At 51.1% G+C, this 19,224-nt stretch overlaps 1 protein-coding gene across 1 annotated transcript in view; it reads left to right on the forward strand.

The window, feature by feature from the left end:
• Positions 1-4,569: 4,569 nt before the first annotated feature.
• The window catches only part of LOC121002633, a 69,741-nt gene continuing 55,086 nt past the window's right edge, over positions 4,570-19,224 (forward strand). The window contains exon 1 of the mRNA XM_040434072.1: positions 4,570-5,700. Coding sequence (XP_040290006.1) covers positions 5,045-5,700 — 656 coding nt within the window. The 5' untranslated portion in view covers positions 4,570-5,044. The remainder of the gene's footprint in view (positions 5,701-19,224) is intronic.

The following is a 19,224-nucleotide window of genomic DNA, read 5'->3' on the forward strand; positions in this document are numbered from 1 at the left end:
GGTAATAGAGCAGCAGTAGAGCATGCCCCTGAGGTAATAGAGCAGCAGTAGAGCACGCCCCTGAGGTAATAGAGCAGCAGGAGAGCACACCCCTGAGGTAATAGAGCAGCAGTAGAACACGCCCCTGAGGTAATAGAGCAGCAGTAGAGCACGCCCCTGAGGTAATAGAGCAGAAGGAGAGCACGCCCCTGAGGTAATAGAGCAGCAGGAGAGCACGCCCCTGAGGTAATAGAGCAGCAGGAGAGCACGCCCCTGAGGTAATAGAGCAGCAGTAGAGCACGCCCCTGAGGTAATAGAGCAGCAGGAGAGCACGCCCCTGAGGTAATAGAGCAGCAGTAGAGCACGCCCCCGCCGCTCCTTCTCTACAGAACAGCCGCAGCCACGTCAGGATAAAAAGTTATGACCACCCCAATGCAAAGAGGAGAACTGGAATCAATTGTTCTGGTCCTTAAAGGAGTCCTCCGGGCTTTTTCACATCTGATCAGTGGGGATTGACTCCCGGCACCACCGATCTGCTGTACAAAGAGGTCACAGAGCTCAATGAGAGCTTAGCTCCATCAGTCATGTGCAATACCCGAAACAGCCACTATACAATGGGGGCGCTGTGCTTGGTGAGCTGCGAGGAGGCCGTGGTGCTCACCAGAGCTCCAGTAAGTGAGGCAGCTTCCTCAGATGATCGGTGTAGGTGTCAGGAGTCGGACCCCCGCCGATGGCACATTCTCAGGATAGGCTATCAATATGAAAATCCCGGAAAACCCCTTTAACCTCTTACGAACACAGGGCATACCTGTACGCCTTGATGTCCGAGTCCTTAAGGACACAGGGCGTACAGGTACGCCCTGTGTATTTCCGATCACTGCTGTGCGGTGATCGGAACGGGGTGCCTGCTGAAATCATTCAGCAGGCACCCTGTGACAATGCCGAGGGGGGTCCTGGGACCCCCCTGTATCGGCGATCACTGCAGATTAACCCCTTCTATGCCGTGGTCTGCGCTGACCGCGACATAGAAGTTGTTTGTGGTCGAGGGAGCCCATCGAGTCCCCGCGCTGCTGTGGCGGGGACCCGATGTGTGACAAGGCAGCCCGATGCCGTGTAGAGGCTGGTCAATGCCCTGTATGGCATCGGGACCTGCCTTCTACGGGCGCCTCAGGCCCGTCTCCTAGGCAACCTGTTAGTGTATGACAGATGTATTGTAATGCATTGCAGAGGGAATTGCAGAGTGAGACAGAAATAAAGTTAAAAAAAAAAGTTAAAAAAAGTGTTTTCAATAAAAAAAATTAAGTTTCAAGTAAAAAAAAGAAAAAAATGCCCCTTTCCCCTAATTTTATAATAAAAAAATTGAAAAAAAACCACACATATTAGATATTGCCGCGTCCGTAATGGCCGACTCTATAAATATATAACATGATCCATCCCGTCCGATAGACACCATTAAAAAAAAAAAAAGTGTAAAAAAAGCCATTTTTGTCACCTTAGATCACTAAAAGTGCAACACTAAGCGATCAAAAAGGCGTATGGCCCCCAAAATAGTACCAATCTAACCGTCACCTCATCCCGCAGAAAATGAGCCCCTACATAGGACAATCGCCCAAAAAATAAAAAAAACTATGGCTCTCAGACTATTGAGACACTAAAACATGATTTTTTTTTAGTTTCAAAAATTATATTAGTGTAAATAAAAAAGACATATTAGGTATCGCATCCATAAAAACCTTCTCTATAAAAATATCACATGACCTAACCCCTCAGATGAACACTGTAAAAAAAATAAAAAATAACGGTTTTAAAAAAGCCATTTTTTGATCACCTTACATCACAAAAAGTGTAATACCAAGCGATCAAAAAGTCATATGCACCCTAAAATAGTACTAATCAAACAGTCATCTCATACAAAAAAAAATTAGCCCCTACATAAGACATTCGCCCAAAAAAAAAAAAAATATGGCTTTCAGAATATGGAGACACTAAAAAATTTTTTTTTTCTAAAATGCTTTATTATATAAAACTGAAACAAACAACAACAAAAAAGTAGTCATATTTGGTATTTGTCGCGTCCGTAACAAACTGCTCTATAAAAATAGCTCATGATCTAACCTGTCAGATGAACGTTGTAAATAACAAAATATAAAAACGGTGCCAAAACAGCTAATTTTTTGTTACCTTGCCTCACAAAAAGTGTAATATAGAGCAACCAAAAATCATCTGTACCCTAAAATAGTACCAACAGAACTGCAACCTTATCCCGTAGTTTCCAAAATGGGGTCACTTTTTTGGAGTTTCTACTCTAGGGGTGCATCTGGGGGGCTTCAAATGGAACATGGCAACTTAAAATTATCCCAGTGAAATCTGCCCTCCAAAAACCATATGGCGTTCCTTTCCTTCTGCGCCCTGCCGTGTGCCCGTACAGCTGTTTACGACCACATATGGGGTGTTTCTGTAAACTACAGAATCAGGGCCACAAAATATTGAGTTTAGTTTGGCTGTTAATTCTTGATTTGTTAGCGAAAAAAATTATTAAAATGGAAAATCTGCCAAAAAAGTGAAATTCGGAAATTTCATCTCCATTTTCCATTAATTCTTGTGGAACACCTAAAGGGTTAACAACGTTTGTAAAATCAGTTTTTAATACCTTGAGGGGTGTCGTTTCTAAAATGGGGTCAATTTTGGGTGGTTTCTATTATCTAAGCCTCACAAAGTAACTTCAGACCTGAACTGGTCCTTAAAAAGTGGGTTTTGGAAATTTTGGGAAAAATTTCAAAATTTACTTCTAAATTTCTAAGCCTTCTAACGTCCCCAAAAAATAAAATGGCATTCACAAAATGATCCAAACATGAAGTAGACATATGGGGAATGTAAAGTAATAACTATTTTTGGAGGTATTACTATGTATTATAGAAGGAGATAAATTGAAACCTTTTTTCCAAATTTTTGGTAAATTTGGTATTTTTTTTATAAATAAAAATTATTTTTTTTTACTCCATTTTACCATTGTCATGAAGTACAATATGTGACGAAAAAATAATCTCAGAATGGCCAGGATAAGTAAAAGTGTTTTAAAGTTATTCACACATAAAGTGACACTGGTCAGATTTGCAAAAAATGGCCTGGTCCTTAAGGTGAAAATGAGCCCAGTCCTTAAGGGGTTAAGGGTGTTAAAAGTGATTGATGATACCGCTGCAATGGAGTGTGGACCAGGGTGTACAGGTGAGGACCTACCTTGCAGGCAGGACACATAACTGCAGTGCCACACAGAGGGCCCCCTGCTTACTCTGACATTGTCACAGCTGAGGTGACCACTAGGGGGAGCTCTAGGCATACAGACTTAGTACAGTGCCAACTGTATAGAACCTTGTGTAATGACCGCCACCTGGAGGCGGCGGACAGAATTACCTAACGTATCCAGGCCAGAAACCATTCATAAAGGACTGGTGGAGTTCAGGCAGCACAGTAACCAAGCAGAAGGTCAGGACAGGCAGCAGACAGGTGGTGAGGTCAAAGGAGGAGCCAGATCAGAAGACCGAAGGACCATACAGCAGCATAGCGGGGGAAAGGCCCTACAAAAGCCCGGGTCAATGGACATTGGCTTATTGGACCTTGGAGTGCGCAGGCCCTATAAGAGCAGGGAGTCGACAAGCTGCAGAGACGGAGATGTTGGAGGACGATCAAATGGGACGGTCTCTTATGGGAACTTGGGTTTCGGAATGACGGAAGTCAACGTAGCAGATGGCAGGCCACCGAAAAGATACGGAAAACGAGAAGAAATCCTGAAAATCCTCTGTAATGCTGGAACAGCTGTGTATGCTACATCACATGACCCACACAGGCGCCACATGAACAGGTAGGTCTCTAGATATTGGAACTTTCCCAGCTTTTCCCATGATTTTTGGAGACCCTACCAACAGAGAAAGGGACCAATGTGCCGACAACCAAGAAGTTGTCAGGGAAGAGTTGTCAAGCGATATTTAACACTACATTCTATGGCATCTGTCCCGTACAGAAGCCTAATTACGCTACTGTGGTGAAAAGCATTAGCTGAGGCACCTCTGAAGTTACTGTCAAACCCATCCACCTTTAAGCCACACCCCTTTTACTAAAAGGAAAATACTAAAATTTCTTAAATTACCAATAATCTTACTTACTATGATAAAAAAAAGAAAGTTGTGAAGAAACTTGAGCAGTTTTCTAATATTTCTACCTCATTTTCCCTCTGATTTTGTGAGCATTAGGAGACATTATGCCACCTCCAGAGCTGAGACAACCCCCTGTGTGGAAATAAAGGCGGGATTTGTGATCTTTCAGGTGATTGGTGGAAATGAGTGTCAATCATATTGATGGAAGGCGGGAAGTGAACCACGCCCATCGACTTCCAAGCGGCCAACCTGAAAGAAACATGTAGGGGGAAAAAAAACACAAGCGGTGAGACAAAAGAGTTCGCGTCTCAACCAATCAGGGAGAAGGGCGGGGCGTTCTGTCAGCAGAGGGAGGCGGGAAAATGAGATTAGCCTAGTGCGCAATAGGGGTGAGAGAACGACGCCTCAGTCAGCGTGGACTATACCAACTAGCGGCGCAGAGAGGGGTGGATTATTGTTTTGTTTTTTTCCCCTCTGTCGGCTTTTGTTTCGCTTGCCGCCCTTATTAGTAATAGATAGATAATACAGTAAACGAAGAAGGCGACAAACACTCATCTCAGGGTTTTTGTTCATTTCTTAAATAGTGTCGGGATGTAGTGGTAGGTCCCGGGGCGCGGAGTGACAGGCACGGCACAAGATGGCGGCGGGCGGGGTAAGCGCGCAATGGAGGAGGAGGCGGGGGGAGGAGTAAAGGAGCTTTGTTCCCCTGGCTTCCCGGGTGGGGAGAAGGCCTTCGCCGCCGCGCTTTGGGCGTTCTGAAGAGACGCGGCTACGAGTTACCGCTTCGAGTGCCGGGGGTTTGAGAAGTGTCCCCCTCCCCCCGGCGGCCGGGCCATGAAGAGCCCGGGACCCCCGGAACCGTGACGCGTGAGCCGCCCCCCTCCTCCACCGGCGCCGCCGCCGGAGCTCCCTGTATGGCGGACATGGCCCCGGCGCTAACTGGAGCCCCACAGGAAGCTCCCCACCGGCTGAAGCTGAGCGCCTCGTCCCCGGCCACCGAGCGAGGTCTGCCCGTGTGGAAGCCGGAGCTAAACGGGGCGGGCAGCCTCCTCCTACTAAACGGGCGAAGCGAGGACTGTGCCCCGGAGCGGCCGGGCAAGAGCAGGTGGCTGCCGGAGGCCGAAGACAAGAGGCCGGAGGATGTGCCCGAGTCCGGGATGACTCCTGTGGAGGACAGGCCGGGGGAGGGAGCGGAGACCGGGGCCCTGTGCGCGCGGAGGGCGGCCCGCACGAGCAGCCGGCAGCAGGAGCTCGGAGCCCGGGCCCGCAGGCTCTGCCGGAGGCTGCAGGTCATCCAGGCCAAGCAGGTGGAGCGGCACGTCAGGCAGCAGCTGGCCGGGCTGGTGGAGCTGCTGGCGGAGCGGGGGGCGGCGGGGCTGCCGGGCTCCCCGCACACCGAACTGGACAGGTTGGCGAGCAGCTCCACGGCCCGGCTGCGGGCGGCCCAGGGAGGCTTCGACTCGGACGCTACGGAGAGCAGCTCCGGGGAAGAGAGCGACGGAGAGGAGGCGTCAGAGAGCAGCCCGGAGCGGGGGGAGAGAAGCGAGGAGGAGCCGCGGCCAGCCCCGGGGTGAGTGCTGCACGTGTCCGCGGGGGATGCGCCTCTGTGTATGTATACAATGCTGCCCCCCCCCCCCCCCCCCCCCCCCCCCCCCCCCCCCCCCCCAGTGGGCGCACACTGCTGACCCCCCCTGCCTGTATAGTGGGCGCACACTGCTGACCCCCCTGCCTGTATAGTGGGCGCACACTGCTGACCCCCCCCTATACTGGGCGCACACTGCTGACCCCCCCCCTATACTGGGCGCACACTGCTGACCCCCCCCCCTATACTGGGCGCACACTGCTGACCCCCCCCCTATACTGGGCGCACACTGCTGACCCCCCCCCTATACTGGGCGCACACTGCTGACCCCCCCCTATACTGGGCGCACACTGCTGACCCCCCCCTATACTGGGCGCACACTGCTGACCCCCCCCTATACTGGGCGCACACTGCTGACCCCCCCCTATACTGGGCGCACACTGCTGACCCCCCCCTATACTGGGCGCACACTGCTGACCCCCCCCTATACTGGGCGCACACTGCTGACCCCCCCCTATACTGGGCGCACACTGCTGACCCCCCCCTATACTGGGCGCACACTGCTGACCCCCCCCCTATACTGGGCGCACACTGCTGACCCCCCCCTATACTGGGCGCACACTGCTGACCCCCCCCCCTATACTGGGCGCACACTGCTGACCCCCCCCCCTATACTGGGCGCACACTGCTGACCCCCCCCCTATACTGGGCGCACACTGCTGCCCCCCCCCCTATACTGGGCGCACACTGCTGCCCCCCCCCCTATACTGGGCGCACACTGCTGACCCCCCCCCTATACTGGGCGCACACTGCTGACCCCCCCCCCTATACTGGGCGCACACTGCTGACCCCCCCCTATACTGGGCGCACACTGCTGACCCCCCCCCTATACTGGGCGCACACTGCTGACCCCCCCCCTATACTGGGCGCACACTGCTGACCCCCCCCCCCTATACTGGGCGCACACTGCTGACCCCCCCCCTATACTGGGCGCACACTGCTGACCCCCCCCCCCCCTGTATAGTGGGCGCACACTGCTGACCCCCCTGCCCCCCCTTCCTGTATAGTGGGCGCACACTGCTGACCCCCCTGCCTGTATAGTGGGCGCACACTGCTGACCCCCCTGCCTGTATAGTGGGCGCACACTGCTGACCCCCCTGCCTGTATAGTGGGCGCACACTGCTGACCCCCCTGCCTGTATAGTGGGCGCACACTGCTGACCCCCCTGCCTGTATAGTGGGCGCACACTGCTGACCCCCCTGCCTGTATAGTGGGCGCACACTGCTGACCCCCCTGCCTGTATAGTGGGCGCACACTGCTGACCCCCCTGCCTGTATAGTGGGCGCACACTGCTGACCCCCCCTGCCTGTATAGTGGGCGCACAATGCTGACCCCCCCTGCCTGTATAGTGGGCGCACAATGCTGACCCCCCTGCCTGTATAGTGGGCGCACACTGCTGACCCCCCTGCCTGTATAGTGGGCGCACACTGCTGACCCCCCTGCCTGTATAGTGGGCGCACACTGCTGACCCCCCTGCCTGTATAGTGGGCGCACACTGCTGACCCCCCTGCCTGTATAGTGGGCGCACACTGCTGACCCCCCTGCCTGTATAGTGGGCGCACACTGCTGACCCCCCTGCCTGTATAGTGGGCGCACACTGCTGACCCCCCTGCCTGTATAGTGGGCGCACACTGCTGACCCCCCTGCCTGTATAGTGGGCGCACACTGCTGACCCCCCTGCCTGTATAGTGGGCGCACCCTGCTGACCCCCCTGCCTGTATAGTGGGCGCACACTGCTGACCCCCCTGCCTGTATAGTGGGCGCACACTGCTGACCCCCCTGCCTGTATAGTGGGCGCACACTGCTGACCCCCCCCCCCCTGCCTGTATAGTGGGCGCACAATGCTGACCCCCCTGCCTGTATAGTGGGCGCACAATGCTGACCCCCCTGCCTGTATAGTGGGCGCACACTGCTGACCCCCCTGCCTGTATAGTGGGCGCACACTGCTGACCCCCCTGCCTGTATAGTGGGCGCACACTGCTGACCCCCCTGCCTGTATAGTGGGCGCACACTGCTGACCCCCCTGCCTGTATAGTGGGCGCACACTGCTGACCCCCCTGCCTGTATAGTGGGCGCACACTGCTGACCCCCCTGCCTGTATAGTGGGCGCACAATGCTGACCCCCCCTGCCTGTATAGTGGGCGCACACTGCTGACCCCCCCCCCCCCTGCCTGTATAGTGGGCGCACACTGCTGACCCCCCCCCCCCCCCCTGCCTGTATAGTGGGCGCACACTGCTGACCCCCCCCCCCCCCCCCCCCCGTATACTGGGCGCACACTGCTGACCCCCCCCCCCCCCCCCCTATACTGGGCGCACACTGCTAACCCCCCCCCCCTATACTGGGCGCACACTGCTGACCCCCCCCCCCCCCCCCCCCCTGTATACTGGGCGCACACTGCTGACCCCCCCCCCCCCTGTATACTGGGCGCACACTGCTGACCCCCCCCCCCCCCCCCCCCTTTACTGGGCGCACACTGCTGACCCTCTTCCCCTGTATACTAACACTAGAGATGAGCGAATTTCAGGTTATGAAATTTGCTTACGCTCCTTTTACTGGTAAAAGCAGAATTGCGTTATGGATTTTGTTACCACGGACCATAGCGCAATACTATGACAGAATGCATAACGGAATGTCTTTAGAGGCATTCCGTTGTTTGTTCCGTCATAGTAAAAGTCTATGGGCTGCAAAAATGGATCCGTCCTGTTTGCGTTATGCGGGGGAGTCCTCTCCTGCCTCTAAAGGCATTCCGTTATAGAATTGCGTTATGGTCCGTGGTAACAGAATCCATAACAGAATTCACCTTTTACCAGTATACTGACACCGCGCAGGGTATATACCGTACACACTGCTGACCCCCTGTATACTGACACCGCGCAGGGTATATACCGTACACACTGCTGACCCCCTGTATACTGACACCGCGCAGGGTATATACCGTACACACTGCTGACCCCCTGTATACTGACACTGTGCAGGGTATATACTGTACACACTGCTGACCCCCTGTATACTGACACCGCGCAGGGTATATACCGTACACACTGCTGGCCCCCTGTATACTGACATCGTGCAGGGTATATGCTGTACACACTGCTGACCCCCTGTATACGGACACCGCGCAGGGTATATACCGTACACACTGCTGACCCCCTGTATACTGACACCGCGCAGGGTATATACCGTACACACTGCTGACCCCCTGTATACTGACACTGCGCAGGGTATATACTGTACACACTGCTGACCCCCTGTATACTGACACTGCGCAGGGTATATACCGTACACACTGCTGACCCCCTGTATACTGACACCGCGCAGGGTATATACCGTACACACTGCTGACCCCCTGTATACTGACACCGCGCAGGGTATATACTGTACACACTGCTGACCCCCTGTATACTGACACCGCGCAGGGTATATACCGTACACACTGCTGACCCCCTGTATACTGACACCGCGCAGGGTATATACTGTACACACTGCTGACCCCCTGTATACTGACACCGCGCAGGGTATATACCGTACACACTGCTGACCCCCTGTATACTGACACCGCGCAGGGTATATACCGTACACACTGCTGACCCCCTGTATACTGACACCGCGCAGGGTATATACCGTACACACTGCTGACCCCCTGTATACTGACACCGCGCAGGGTATATACCGTACACACTGCTGGCCCTCTGTATACTGACACCGCGCAGGGTATATACCGTACACACTGCTGACCCCCTGTATACTGACCCCCGCGCAGGGTATATACCGTACACACTGCTGGTCCCCTGTATACGGACACCTCCTAAAAAAAAATTTGACCCAAAGGCTATGAACATCTTCGAGGGCAGTTTTTTTTTTTCTTGATTGTGTTTTACTTATTTTGGTGTAGAAATCCTGTTTTTGTCTTAAAATTTTCAGCATTTTAATGGTGCAAGATTACCCATCAGCCGAGCTGTAGAGAATCTTGGTTTTGCCCTGAGCGGTCATGTTGCTTGTCTGATGGCTGGATGTCTAGCCCTTATCTCTGAGCTCCTGACGGCTCATAAATACTAAGCAGTTATCTTATCAGTTTCCTAACTTTTTAACTCTGATTTCTACCAAAGGCGTAAAGCGCCATACTCCAGGGTCATGTAGAGAGAGAATGGCGCAGCAGTGCGCATGCATGACTTCCGTCCGTCAGAATAGGTAAATGGGATTCCTTTGGGGTCCCCAGCAATCAGCCGAACAGAGGTCGCAGTTACACCTGTACAGGCAATCTACGCTTTACTAAAAACCTTACGTTTTTCTAAGCGTGAGGCTGTGTGGTCCTCAGCGCTTGAAGTGGTGATCTATGCAGTTATACAGGAGAGGGCCTTCTCTGCCACCATCAGCCTCCATCAAACGCATGGGTGGGTACAAAGCTTTTCCATGGCAGCTGGGGAACCCACGAAAGGCCCTTACACCTGCCATGACTGTATGCGTGTTACATTGTGCTACAGACGCAGCCTAATAGACGACCTGCCACTGGTACAGCGATAGGCTGTAATGCACTGGTATACAATGTATACCAGTGCATTATGAAAGCTGTCTGTTAGTGGGCCTCCTCACGAAGCACAGCACCGCACATAGTATTGTGGCTGTGCTTGGTATTGCAGCTCAGACCCATTCACTTGAATGGGAGTGAGATGCTCCTAGGCAGTACGATGTCACGGCTGGTCCCGTCAGCCGGACAATGAGGGGATAATTACATAGTTAATACGGTTAAGTCCATCAAGTTCAACCGAGGTATCGGTGGGGACACGAATCCCAGAAGGAAGTGAGACTCAGATTTCTACACATTTTCATAAGCATTAATGTCATTTACTTTTAAGAATTCATCTAAACCCTTTATAAACCCGTCCACTGTTCCTGCTGTGACCACGTCCTGAGGACGTCTATTCCACGGCTTCACCATTCTTACAGTAAAGAAGCTTTGACTTTTCCGGAGACGAAACTTTTTCTCCTTCAGTCGGAGGCAGCGCCCCCTTGTCTTTTGAGCACATTTTACATGGAACAGCTTTTCATTGTATATTTTGTAAGACCCATTTATATACTTGTACAGGTTAATCATGTCCCCCTTAGACGTCTCTTCTCAAGACTAAATACAACTCAATTATTTTAATCTTTCTTCATAACTCAGACCCTCCAGGCCCCTTATCAGTTTAGTTGCTCTCCTCTGTACTTTTTTTTCAGCTCCAGGGCATTTTTTCTATGGACTGGTGCCCAGAACTGGACTGCGTATTCCAGATGAGGCGGCACCAGCGCTTTGTAAAGTGGTGATATTACATCCCTGCCCCGTGAGTCCACGCCTCGTTTAATTCATGACAATATCCTGGTGGCCTTAGAAGCAGCTGATTGACATTGTGCAGTAATTTATTCTACCATCCACAAGGACACCCAAATCCTTCTCTACAAGTGACTCCCCCAGTGTTACATCCCCTAGGACATATGAAGCACAGAGATTTTTACTACCAAGATGCAGAACTTTACATTGAACCTCATTTGCCAAGTTGATGCCCAACCGCTCAGTGTTCAAGTCAGCTTGTAGTGTGTGGACATCTTCCATAGACCGTACAATTTTACACAGCTCAGTGTCATCTGCAAAAATAGATATGGTGCTATTAATCCTGTCCTCGATATCATTAATAAATTAATAGAGGACCCAGCACTGAACATCAGGGTCACCACTTATAACCCGGGACCATTCTGAATAGGAATCATTGACCACAACTCTCTGGACCTGGTCCTTCAGCCAGTTTTCAATCTAATTACAAACTATACTTTCCAAGTATACCTTACTTTACTTATTAAGTGTCTGAGGTACAGTATCAAAAGCCTTTGCAAAATCCAGAAACGCTACATCCACAGCCGCCCCCCTGTCCAGGCTTTTACTCACCTCACTACATCCACAGCCGCCCCTCTGTCCAGGCGTCTACTGACCTCACTACATCCACAGCCGCCCCTCTGTCCAGGCGTCTACTCACCTCACTACATCCACAGCCGCCCCTCTGTCCAGGCTTCTACTGACCTCACTACATCCACAGCCGCCCCTCTGTCCAGGCTTCTACTGACCTCACTACATCCACAGCCGCCCCTCTGTCTAGGCTTCTACTGACCTCACTATATCCACAGCCGCCCCTCTGTCCAGGCTTCTACTGACCTCACTACATCCTCAGCCGCCCCTCTGTCCAGGCTTCTACTGACCTCACTACATCCACAGCCGCCCCTCTGTCTAGGCTTCTACTGACCTCACTATATCCACAGCCGCCCCTCTGTCCAGGCTTCTACTGACCTCACTACATCCACAGCCGCCCCTCTGTCTAGGCTTCTACTGACCTCACTATATCCACAGCCGCCCCTCTGTCCAGGCTTCTACTGACCTCACTACATCCTCAGCCGCCCCTCTGTCCAGGCTTCTACTCGCCTCACTACATCCACAGCCGCCCCTCTGTCCAGGCTTCTACTGACCTCACTACATCCTCAGCCGCCCCTCTGTCCAGGCTTCTACTGACCTCACTACATCCTTAGCCGCCCCTCTCTCCAGGCTTCTACTCGCCTCACTACATCCGAGAACGCCCCTCTGTCCAGGCGTCTACTGACCTCCCTAAATCCACAGCCGCCCCTCTGTCCAGGCGTCTACTGACCTCACTACATCCACAGCCGCCTCTCTGTCCAGGCGTCTACTGACCTCACTACATCCACAGCCGCCCCTCTGTCCAGGCTTCTACTGACCTCACTACATCCACAGCCGCCCCTCTGTCCAGGCGTCTACTGACCTCACTACATCCTCAGCCGCCCCTCTGTCCAGGCTTCTACTCTCCTCACTACATCCGAGAACACCCCTCTGTCCAGGTGTCTACTCACCTCCTCATAAAAACAAATCTGTTAGTCTGACAACTGCTATACATGCTGGTTATCACTAATAATATTATTTAGTCACATACTCCTGTATAGAGTCCTTCAAACATTTTTTCCCACAACAGAAGTCAAACTAACTGGTTTATAATTGCCTGTGGAGGACCCTGATCCCTTTTATGAATATGGGCACCACATTTGCCTTGTGCCAATCACTTGGCCCTGTACCAGTAACTAGAGAATCTTTAAAAATGATAAACAGGGGCTCAGCAATGACTGAACTGAGCTCTTTAAGCACTCGTAGGTGTAATCCATCTGGACCCGGAGCCTTGTTCACATTTACCTTATTTAACATGGCTTGTACCATATCTACAATTAGCCAATTGAGTATATCACTGGATGTACTAACAGCCCCAGCACCACAGATATCAGCTCCTTTCTCCTCTTCTGTATACAGAGCTAAAACTTTTTTTTTTAGTAACCCTGCCTTTTCCTTATCTTCAGTGACTAACCCCCCCTTTACCATTATTTAGGGGACCTACCTGCTCAGACCTTGGTTTTTTATCATTTATATTTTTAAATCATTTTTTGGGATTTGTTTTGCTCTTTTGCACCTGCTGTTCATTTTGTATTTTTGCAAATTTTATCTCCTTTTTTACAGATTTTATTAAGCCCTTTGTAAACTTCAAAGGCTACATCTGGCCCCTCAGATTTGTATTTTTTTAAATGCCCTTTTTTGTCATTTATTGACCTTTTTTCCAGTAGCTGTAAGTCATGGGGGGTTTAATTTTAGCCGTTTATACTTTTTACCTAAAGGAATAAACTTTTTAGTGCAATTACTCAATGTGGATTTAAAGCTCTCCCATTTATCCTCAGTATTAGGCCTCATGCACACGCCCGTGTTCCGCGGCTGAGAGCGGTCCGTGGTAACCTGGCCGGGATTCCTGCTGACAGCAGGAGCGCACGGCGTCATTGGTTGCTATGACGACGTGCGCTTCATGCCGCCGCTGCTGTACCGTAATACACTCGTATAGATCATATGGGTGTATTACTATAGTGCAGCGGTGGCATGAAGCGCAGGGCGTCATAGCAACCAATGACGCCGTGCGTTCCTGCTCTGAACAGGGATCCCGGCCGGGTTACCACGGACCGCTATCGGCTGCGAAACACAGCCGTGTGCATGAGGCCTTATGTGACAGTAGCTGCTCCCAGGGTAGACCATCAATATCAAATTCCTGGATAACCCTTTAAAAAAATAAGTCCTTCTCACTGCTCCACTGCCGTCTTGTTCTTCCAGTTCCTGGGTTTTCCGCCAATGTCTACTTCCTAGTTCCTTATTTTCTTTCAGTGTCCGTTAGTTTTTTTTATTTAGTTTTTTTTTTTTGGATAGTATGCGGATTTATTCATTTCAATGGGTCAGAAAAAAACAGAAGTTTAACCGTGTGCATTCCTTTTCTGTATTTCCGTTCTGGAAAACAATAGAATGTCCTATTGTCCGCATTGCAGACAAGGATAGTACGGTTCTATTGGGGACCAGCTGTTCCTTTCCGCAAAATACGGTCATGTGCATGAACCCGAAGGCTCGGGCACCCGCAACTTAGGGCTCATCGGACAGCCGTAAGTGTTTTGCAGTCCGCAAATTGCGGATCTGCAGAACACTGATACTGGCCGTATGCGTTCCGCATTTTTCCATCGATATAATATATATATTAAAAAATAAAGCCTATTCTAGAATAGCCCATGCTCTGTATTTCCGGTGCCGCAGAACCGAACGGAGAATCTTTTGCGGCCCTATTGAAATGAATGGGTTTACACCCGTTCCACAATTTGCGGACCTGTGCATACGGCGGTCTGAATGAGCCCTTACACTTGTCTCTAGGCTGTTTTGCTCTTGTTTTTTTTTTGGCTGTGACTATTTTACTGTTGTATCCTGTGAGGAAGGTCTGCAGCAGCTTGAAACGCGTGATTCCTGTTAGGGGTGCACCGAAATTCCGGCGGCCGAAAATGGGCCTAATCCATTTCGGCCGATATTGGTACATATCGGCAGAAAATATGATAGCCCCGCCGCTCCGGTATACTAATATAAGATGTCATATTCATTTATTGGTTATTAAACATGCCCCCTCAGTCCTATTACTACCTTACATCCTAATCGCATCTGTAGAATTCAGGCAGGCCAGGCGGGCGGCAGCGTAACTCTTGTCATGTGCCTGAATGAAGCCGGCGGCGCAGGCAGGTGACGTCAGTGAGAGACGCGCCGGCTGCCCGGCTTGGGCTGCCTGAATTCTACAGAAGCGATTAGGATGTAAGGTAGTAATAGGACTGAGGGGGCATGTTTAATAACCAATAAATGAATATAACATCTTATTTGTATACTGGCGGCAGCGGGGGGGGGGAGGCGGGTTGCGATCTGTGGATGGCACAGTTATGGGCTGGGGGGGTCTGTGGATGTCACTGTTATGGGCTGGGGGGGGGGGGTCTGTGGATGGCACAGTTATGGGCTGGGGGGGGGGTCTGTGGATGTCACTGTTATGGGCTGGGGGGGGGGGTCTGTGGATGGCACAGTTATGGGCTGGGGGGGTCTGTGGATGTCACTGTTATGGGCTGGGGGGGGGTCTGTGGATGTCACTGTTATGGGCTGGGGGGGGGGGTCTGTGGATGGCACAGTTATGGGCTGGGGGGGTCTGTGGATGTCACTGTTATGGGCTCGGTGGGGTCTGTGGATGGCACATATATAACAGTGCCACCCACAGATCCCCCGCAGATCCCCTCCTGTAACAGTGACAGCCACAGATCCCCCCCCCCCCCCCCCCGTAACAGTGTCCGTCATCCACAGATCCCCCCCATAACAGTGTCCGTCATCCACAGATCCCCCCCCCATAACAGTGTCCGTCATCCACAGATCCTCCCCCATAACAGTGTCCGTCATCCACAGATCCTCCCCCATAACAGTGTCCGTCATCCACAGATCCCCCCCCATAACAGTGTCCGTCATCCACAGATCCCCCCCCCATAACAGTGTCCGTCATCCACAGATCCCCCCCCATAACAGTGTCCGTCATCCACAGATCCCCCCCCATAACAGTGTCCGTCATCCACAGATCCCCCCCCATAACAGTGTCCGTCATCCACAGATCCCCCCCATAACAGTGTCCGTCATCCACAGATCCCCCCCATAACAGTGTCCGTCATCCACAGATCCCCCCCCATAACAGTGTCCGTCATCCACAGATCCCCCCCCCCATAAGTGTCCCCCCATAACGGTTGTTTTGTACAATCACTTGTGTATGAGGAAGCACCATCTTATATAATATGATTTATTAAATTCATGAAAAAGAATTATTAATAAAATCATTAAAAAAAAGTTTTTTAAAAGTATTTGGGCAAAAAGGCAGTTTCGGTTTTCGGTCAAGGGCATCCTGAATTTTCGGTTTCGGACCAGAATTTACATTTCGGTGCACCCCTAATTCCTGTATGTCACTTGGTTGATTGGATACAGATCCTGTTTTTTGATTCGGTGACTTTATTCCATTGATTTCAGTGTTTGTTTCAGCCATAACCCGGCAGGTCTGGAATCTTTGGCAGTGTCGCCACCACCTTTAACTGTCATTACTTGTCATCTTGGTGACCCGCTAGCCTTGGGCAGCTTCTTTGTGGTTTCTGTGGCTTATAGATCCATTTTGCCTGTGGCTCAATTGAACAGAGTGAACATCGCTGTAATATCATAAAGACTGCAGCTGCATCCCCCTCCTGCCCTCCCTCTAAGCTGTTCCTGCAAAGAGCATTGAGAAGGTTTATCTATTTATATATGTGCTAATTTATACAAGAGGGGTTTTTGGGACTTGGATATTAATGATTTACACTGAAAATAGGCAATTAAGAAGAGTGCTCCGGGTCCAGGGCTGAACCCAGATATAAGCTGTTTATTCTTTTACTATATATGAGTGGAGCATTTTCTGTACCAGGCTTCACATCACTATGCTAGGCTGAGACTTCCTCCTAGCAGTGAGTCCGGTGACATCACAGGCACAGATGGGTGGTCTATAGCGCTGCCGGAGGCTACGTTGCATCTGTGCCAGTGACGTCACATGGCTCACTGCTAGGAGGAAGTCTCTGCCTAGCATAGTGATGTGAAGCCTGAATCTGGTAAACCCCTTTAATAACAGACCGGTAGGGGTCTCTCACCTGGCATCTGATGCCACCGGATGTAATACTCTGTCCAATGCATGGGTTCCAGCGCTGGCATACAGCAGCCCATTGACTTGAAGCTGAGGGCCACTACTCAGTGGCCCGGGCCTTGTGCTTCTGCTCCTGTCCACTGTATAGTTTCCAGCCCGAAATAGCTACTTGTGGGGTGCGGGTTGTTAGAAAATACCAGAGAAGTAAAGTAGATGAGGTGACATTAGGGACATAGCGTAAGTAAGGGCTCATTCAGACGGCAGTATGCTGTCCGCAAAAATGTGGATCCATTTTTTTGTGAATTAGATACTGTCCCATTCACTTCTATGGGGCCCTTTTCTTCCATTGCACGGCTCGGCAAAAAAATGAAACATGTCCTATACTTGTCAGTGAAAATCAGGACGTGGTGCAATCCGTTTTTTTTGCAGACAGCATACGGCCGTCTGAATGAGCCCTAAGCAGGAGGAGCACGGGTGCACAGAGCGGCCTGATCTCGCCCTCAGTGCACTTTGCCCACTGTTCATTTGCATATGGATTAAAAGGTTTTACAGGGGCCCCCTTTGTCAGCCCACTGGTACCCTCACAGCGCAGTTAAACCTGCGCGTCACCTTGCTTGTTGAGGCAGCGCAGTGTAATTACAAGTGAATGGGACAAGCGGTTGTAGTTATGCTGCCGCTGCAAGGGAGATGGCGGGGCGGGCAAGTGCCTCTACTCCTTCAAACAGCTGATCGGCAGCGGTGCTGGGAGTCGGACCCCACCGAACTGGTATTGATCCTACGGATCGGTCTTCAATACCTTTTGCCCTGCACAACCCCCTCTAAATTCCCTAAAGCAGGGCCTAATAGCAGAGGTATAACTGGGGTCAGATGTAATGTATTCTGCACGTTCAATGCTGTACAGAAAAAATCATTATGCCAGAGTTGCTGATCATCTCTTTCTCCAAAAAGATTAAAAATCAGAATCGCCCAGTGAGCTCCGTAACGACAAAACTCAAGGAAACCGCTGCTGGACGGCTGTAGTTTTCCATCCGCTGGGCACGGAGCATATTTCTATGTTGAGACTTCTTACTCAGTAGTGATCACTTCTCAGGAGTCATCCCATTATCCTCACAGGCGGGATTACAATGACATATTGCCTATCTTTAGATTGATAGCAAGAGACCCTATTCACAGTAGGTGATGTCACAGCTCGCCTCTTCTCCCTCCCTCCCCAATGACCTCTACATGGGCCACAAAACTCAAGTCAGTATGGCTCCTACCAGCCTACTGTTTCCATGGCCCCTGGTGGCTTTGAGGGAACCATGTGGCCCCTGTAAAGTCTCTCTTAATGCTGTTAACAGACGACCAGATGAGATACCAAATTAGAAAAGTGCTTATGTTTTAACCATCTGGCGTTAATTGGCAGCGGAGATTCTGGGCGTCACATTTCCTTTAAAAGCTTAGACAAGTTATAATTCGAGCTTTATATTTTGTCAAGCAAAGTGCCACCTCATCCGTCATCTAGGTCACTGACGAGCGCGGGCTGCTGGCGCCGTAAACAGGCGGCTGATGATGTTTAGCCGAAAACAAGAGATGAGACCGATCCAGGAACAGAAGTGGGAGGAGTGATTGGGTTTGTCGGCTGCGCCGTTACCCGTCTGGAGCTGCGCAGGTCGCTTTACCTTTAGTCTGCGTTCTGTATAACGGTAACCCAAGGGCGCCTCTGTGTGTTTGAAGAATACGTACAATTTGGTGATTTCTCACTCGCAACCGATTCTGAAAGAAGCAAATGATGGTTTTATGTCTGTCGTTTCTTTGATATTGCAGTGTCGGAGGTACGGCCCGGTCTTCTAGGTTATACGGACAGACTGGCCAATGATCGCAGAAGCAGTTTGTGGCCCTTATGGCGAATCTTCATGTACGCTAAAAATGTTGGTCTTAGGTGTTCATGTCCTGAGCTGATGCGGTGCCCGCACTGATCATACGGGTAGTGGCGGGTGAACTGCAGCTTTGAACGGCCACACAGTTCTCTTGATTGGGCAGAGCTCTTTATCAGCACTCTGTCCAATCATTAAAGAAATGGTCTGGCGTTGCTGAACCTCCTTGACCCCAGATGTAGGGACTGTTCAGCAAGGTCGCTCTTGGTATGTTGGGCTCGGGCCCCACGGAGGTCTCTGCACCAAAATCTATCACGCGACCAAAGATTGAATTGAATGAGGTTACAGTGCAGATCGGGAGTCGTCACAACCCCGGAATTGAAAAGAAATCCAGCAGGGTTGAAGTTTTTGCAATTCTAGGATAGCGGTAACTTACTGTCGCCCCTTTCAGTTCACTTGCTGTCGTAGCCGTGATTGCCATGTAGCCTCGGCTATAAGGGAATGTTCACCTGGTAACATGCTCGTCACAGGTTCTCCAATA

Source organism: Bufo bufo, chromosome 5 (genome assembly GCF_905171765.1).
Source record: "Bufo bufo chromosome 5, aBufBuf1.1, whole genome shotgun sequence".
Lineage (NCBI taxonomy): Eukaryota > Metazoa > Chordata > Amphibia > Anura > Bufonidae > Bufo > Bufo bufo.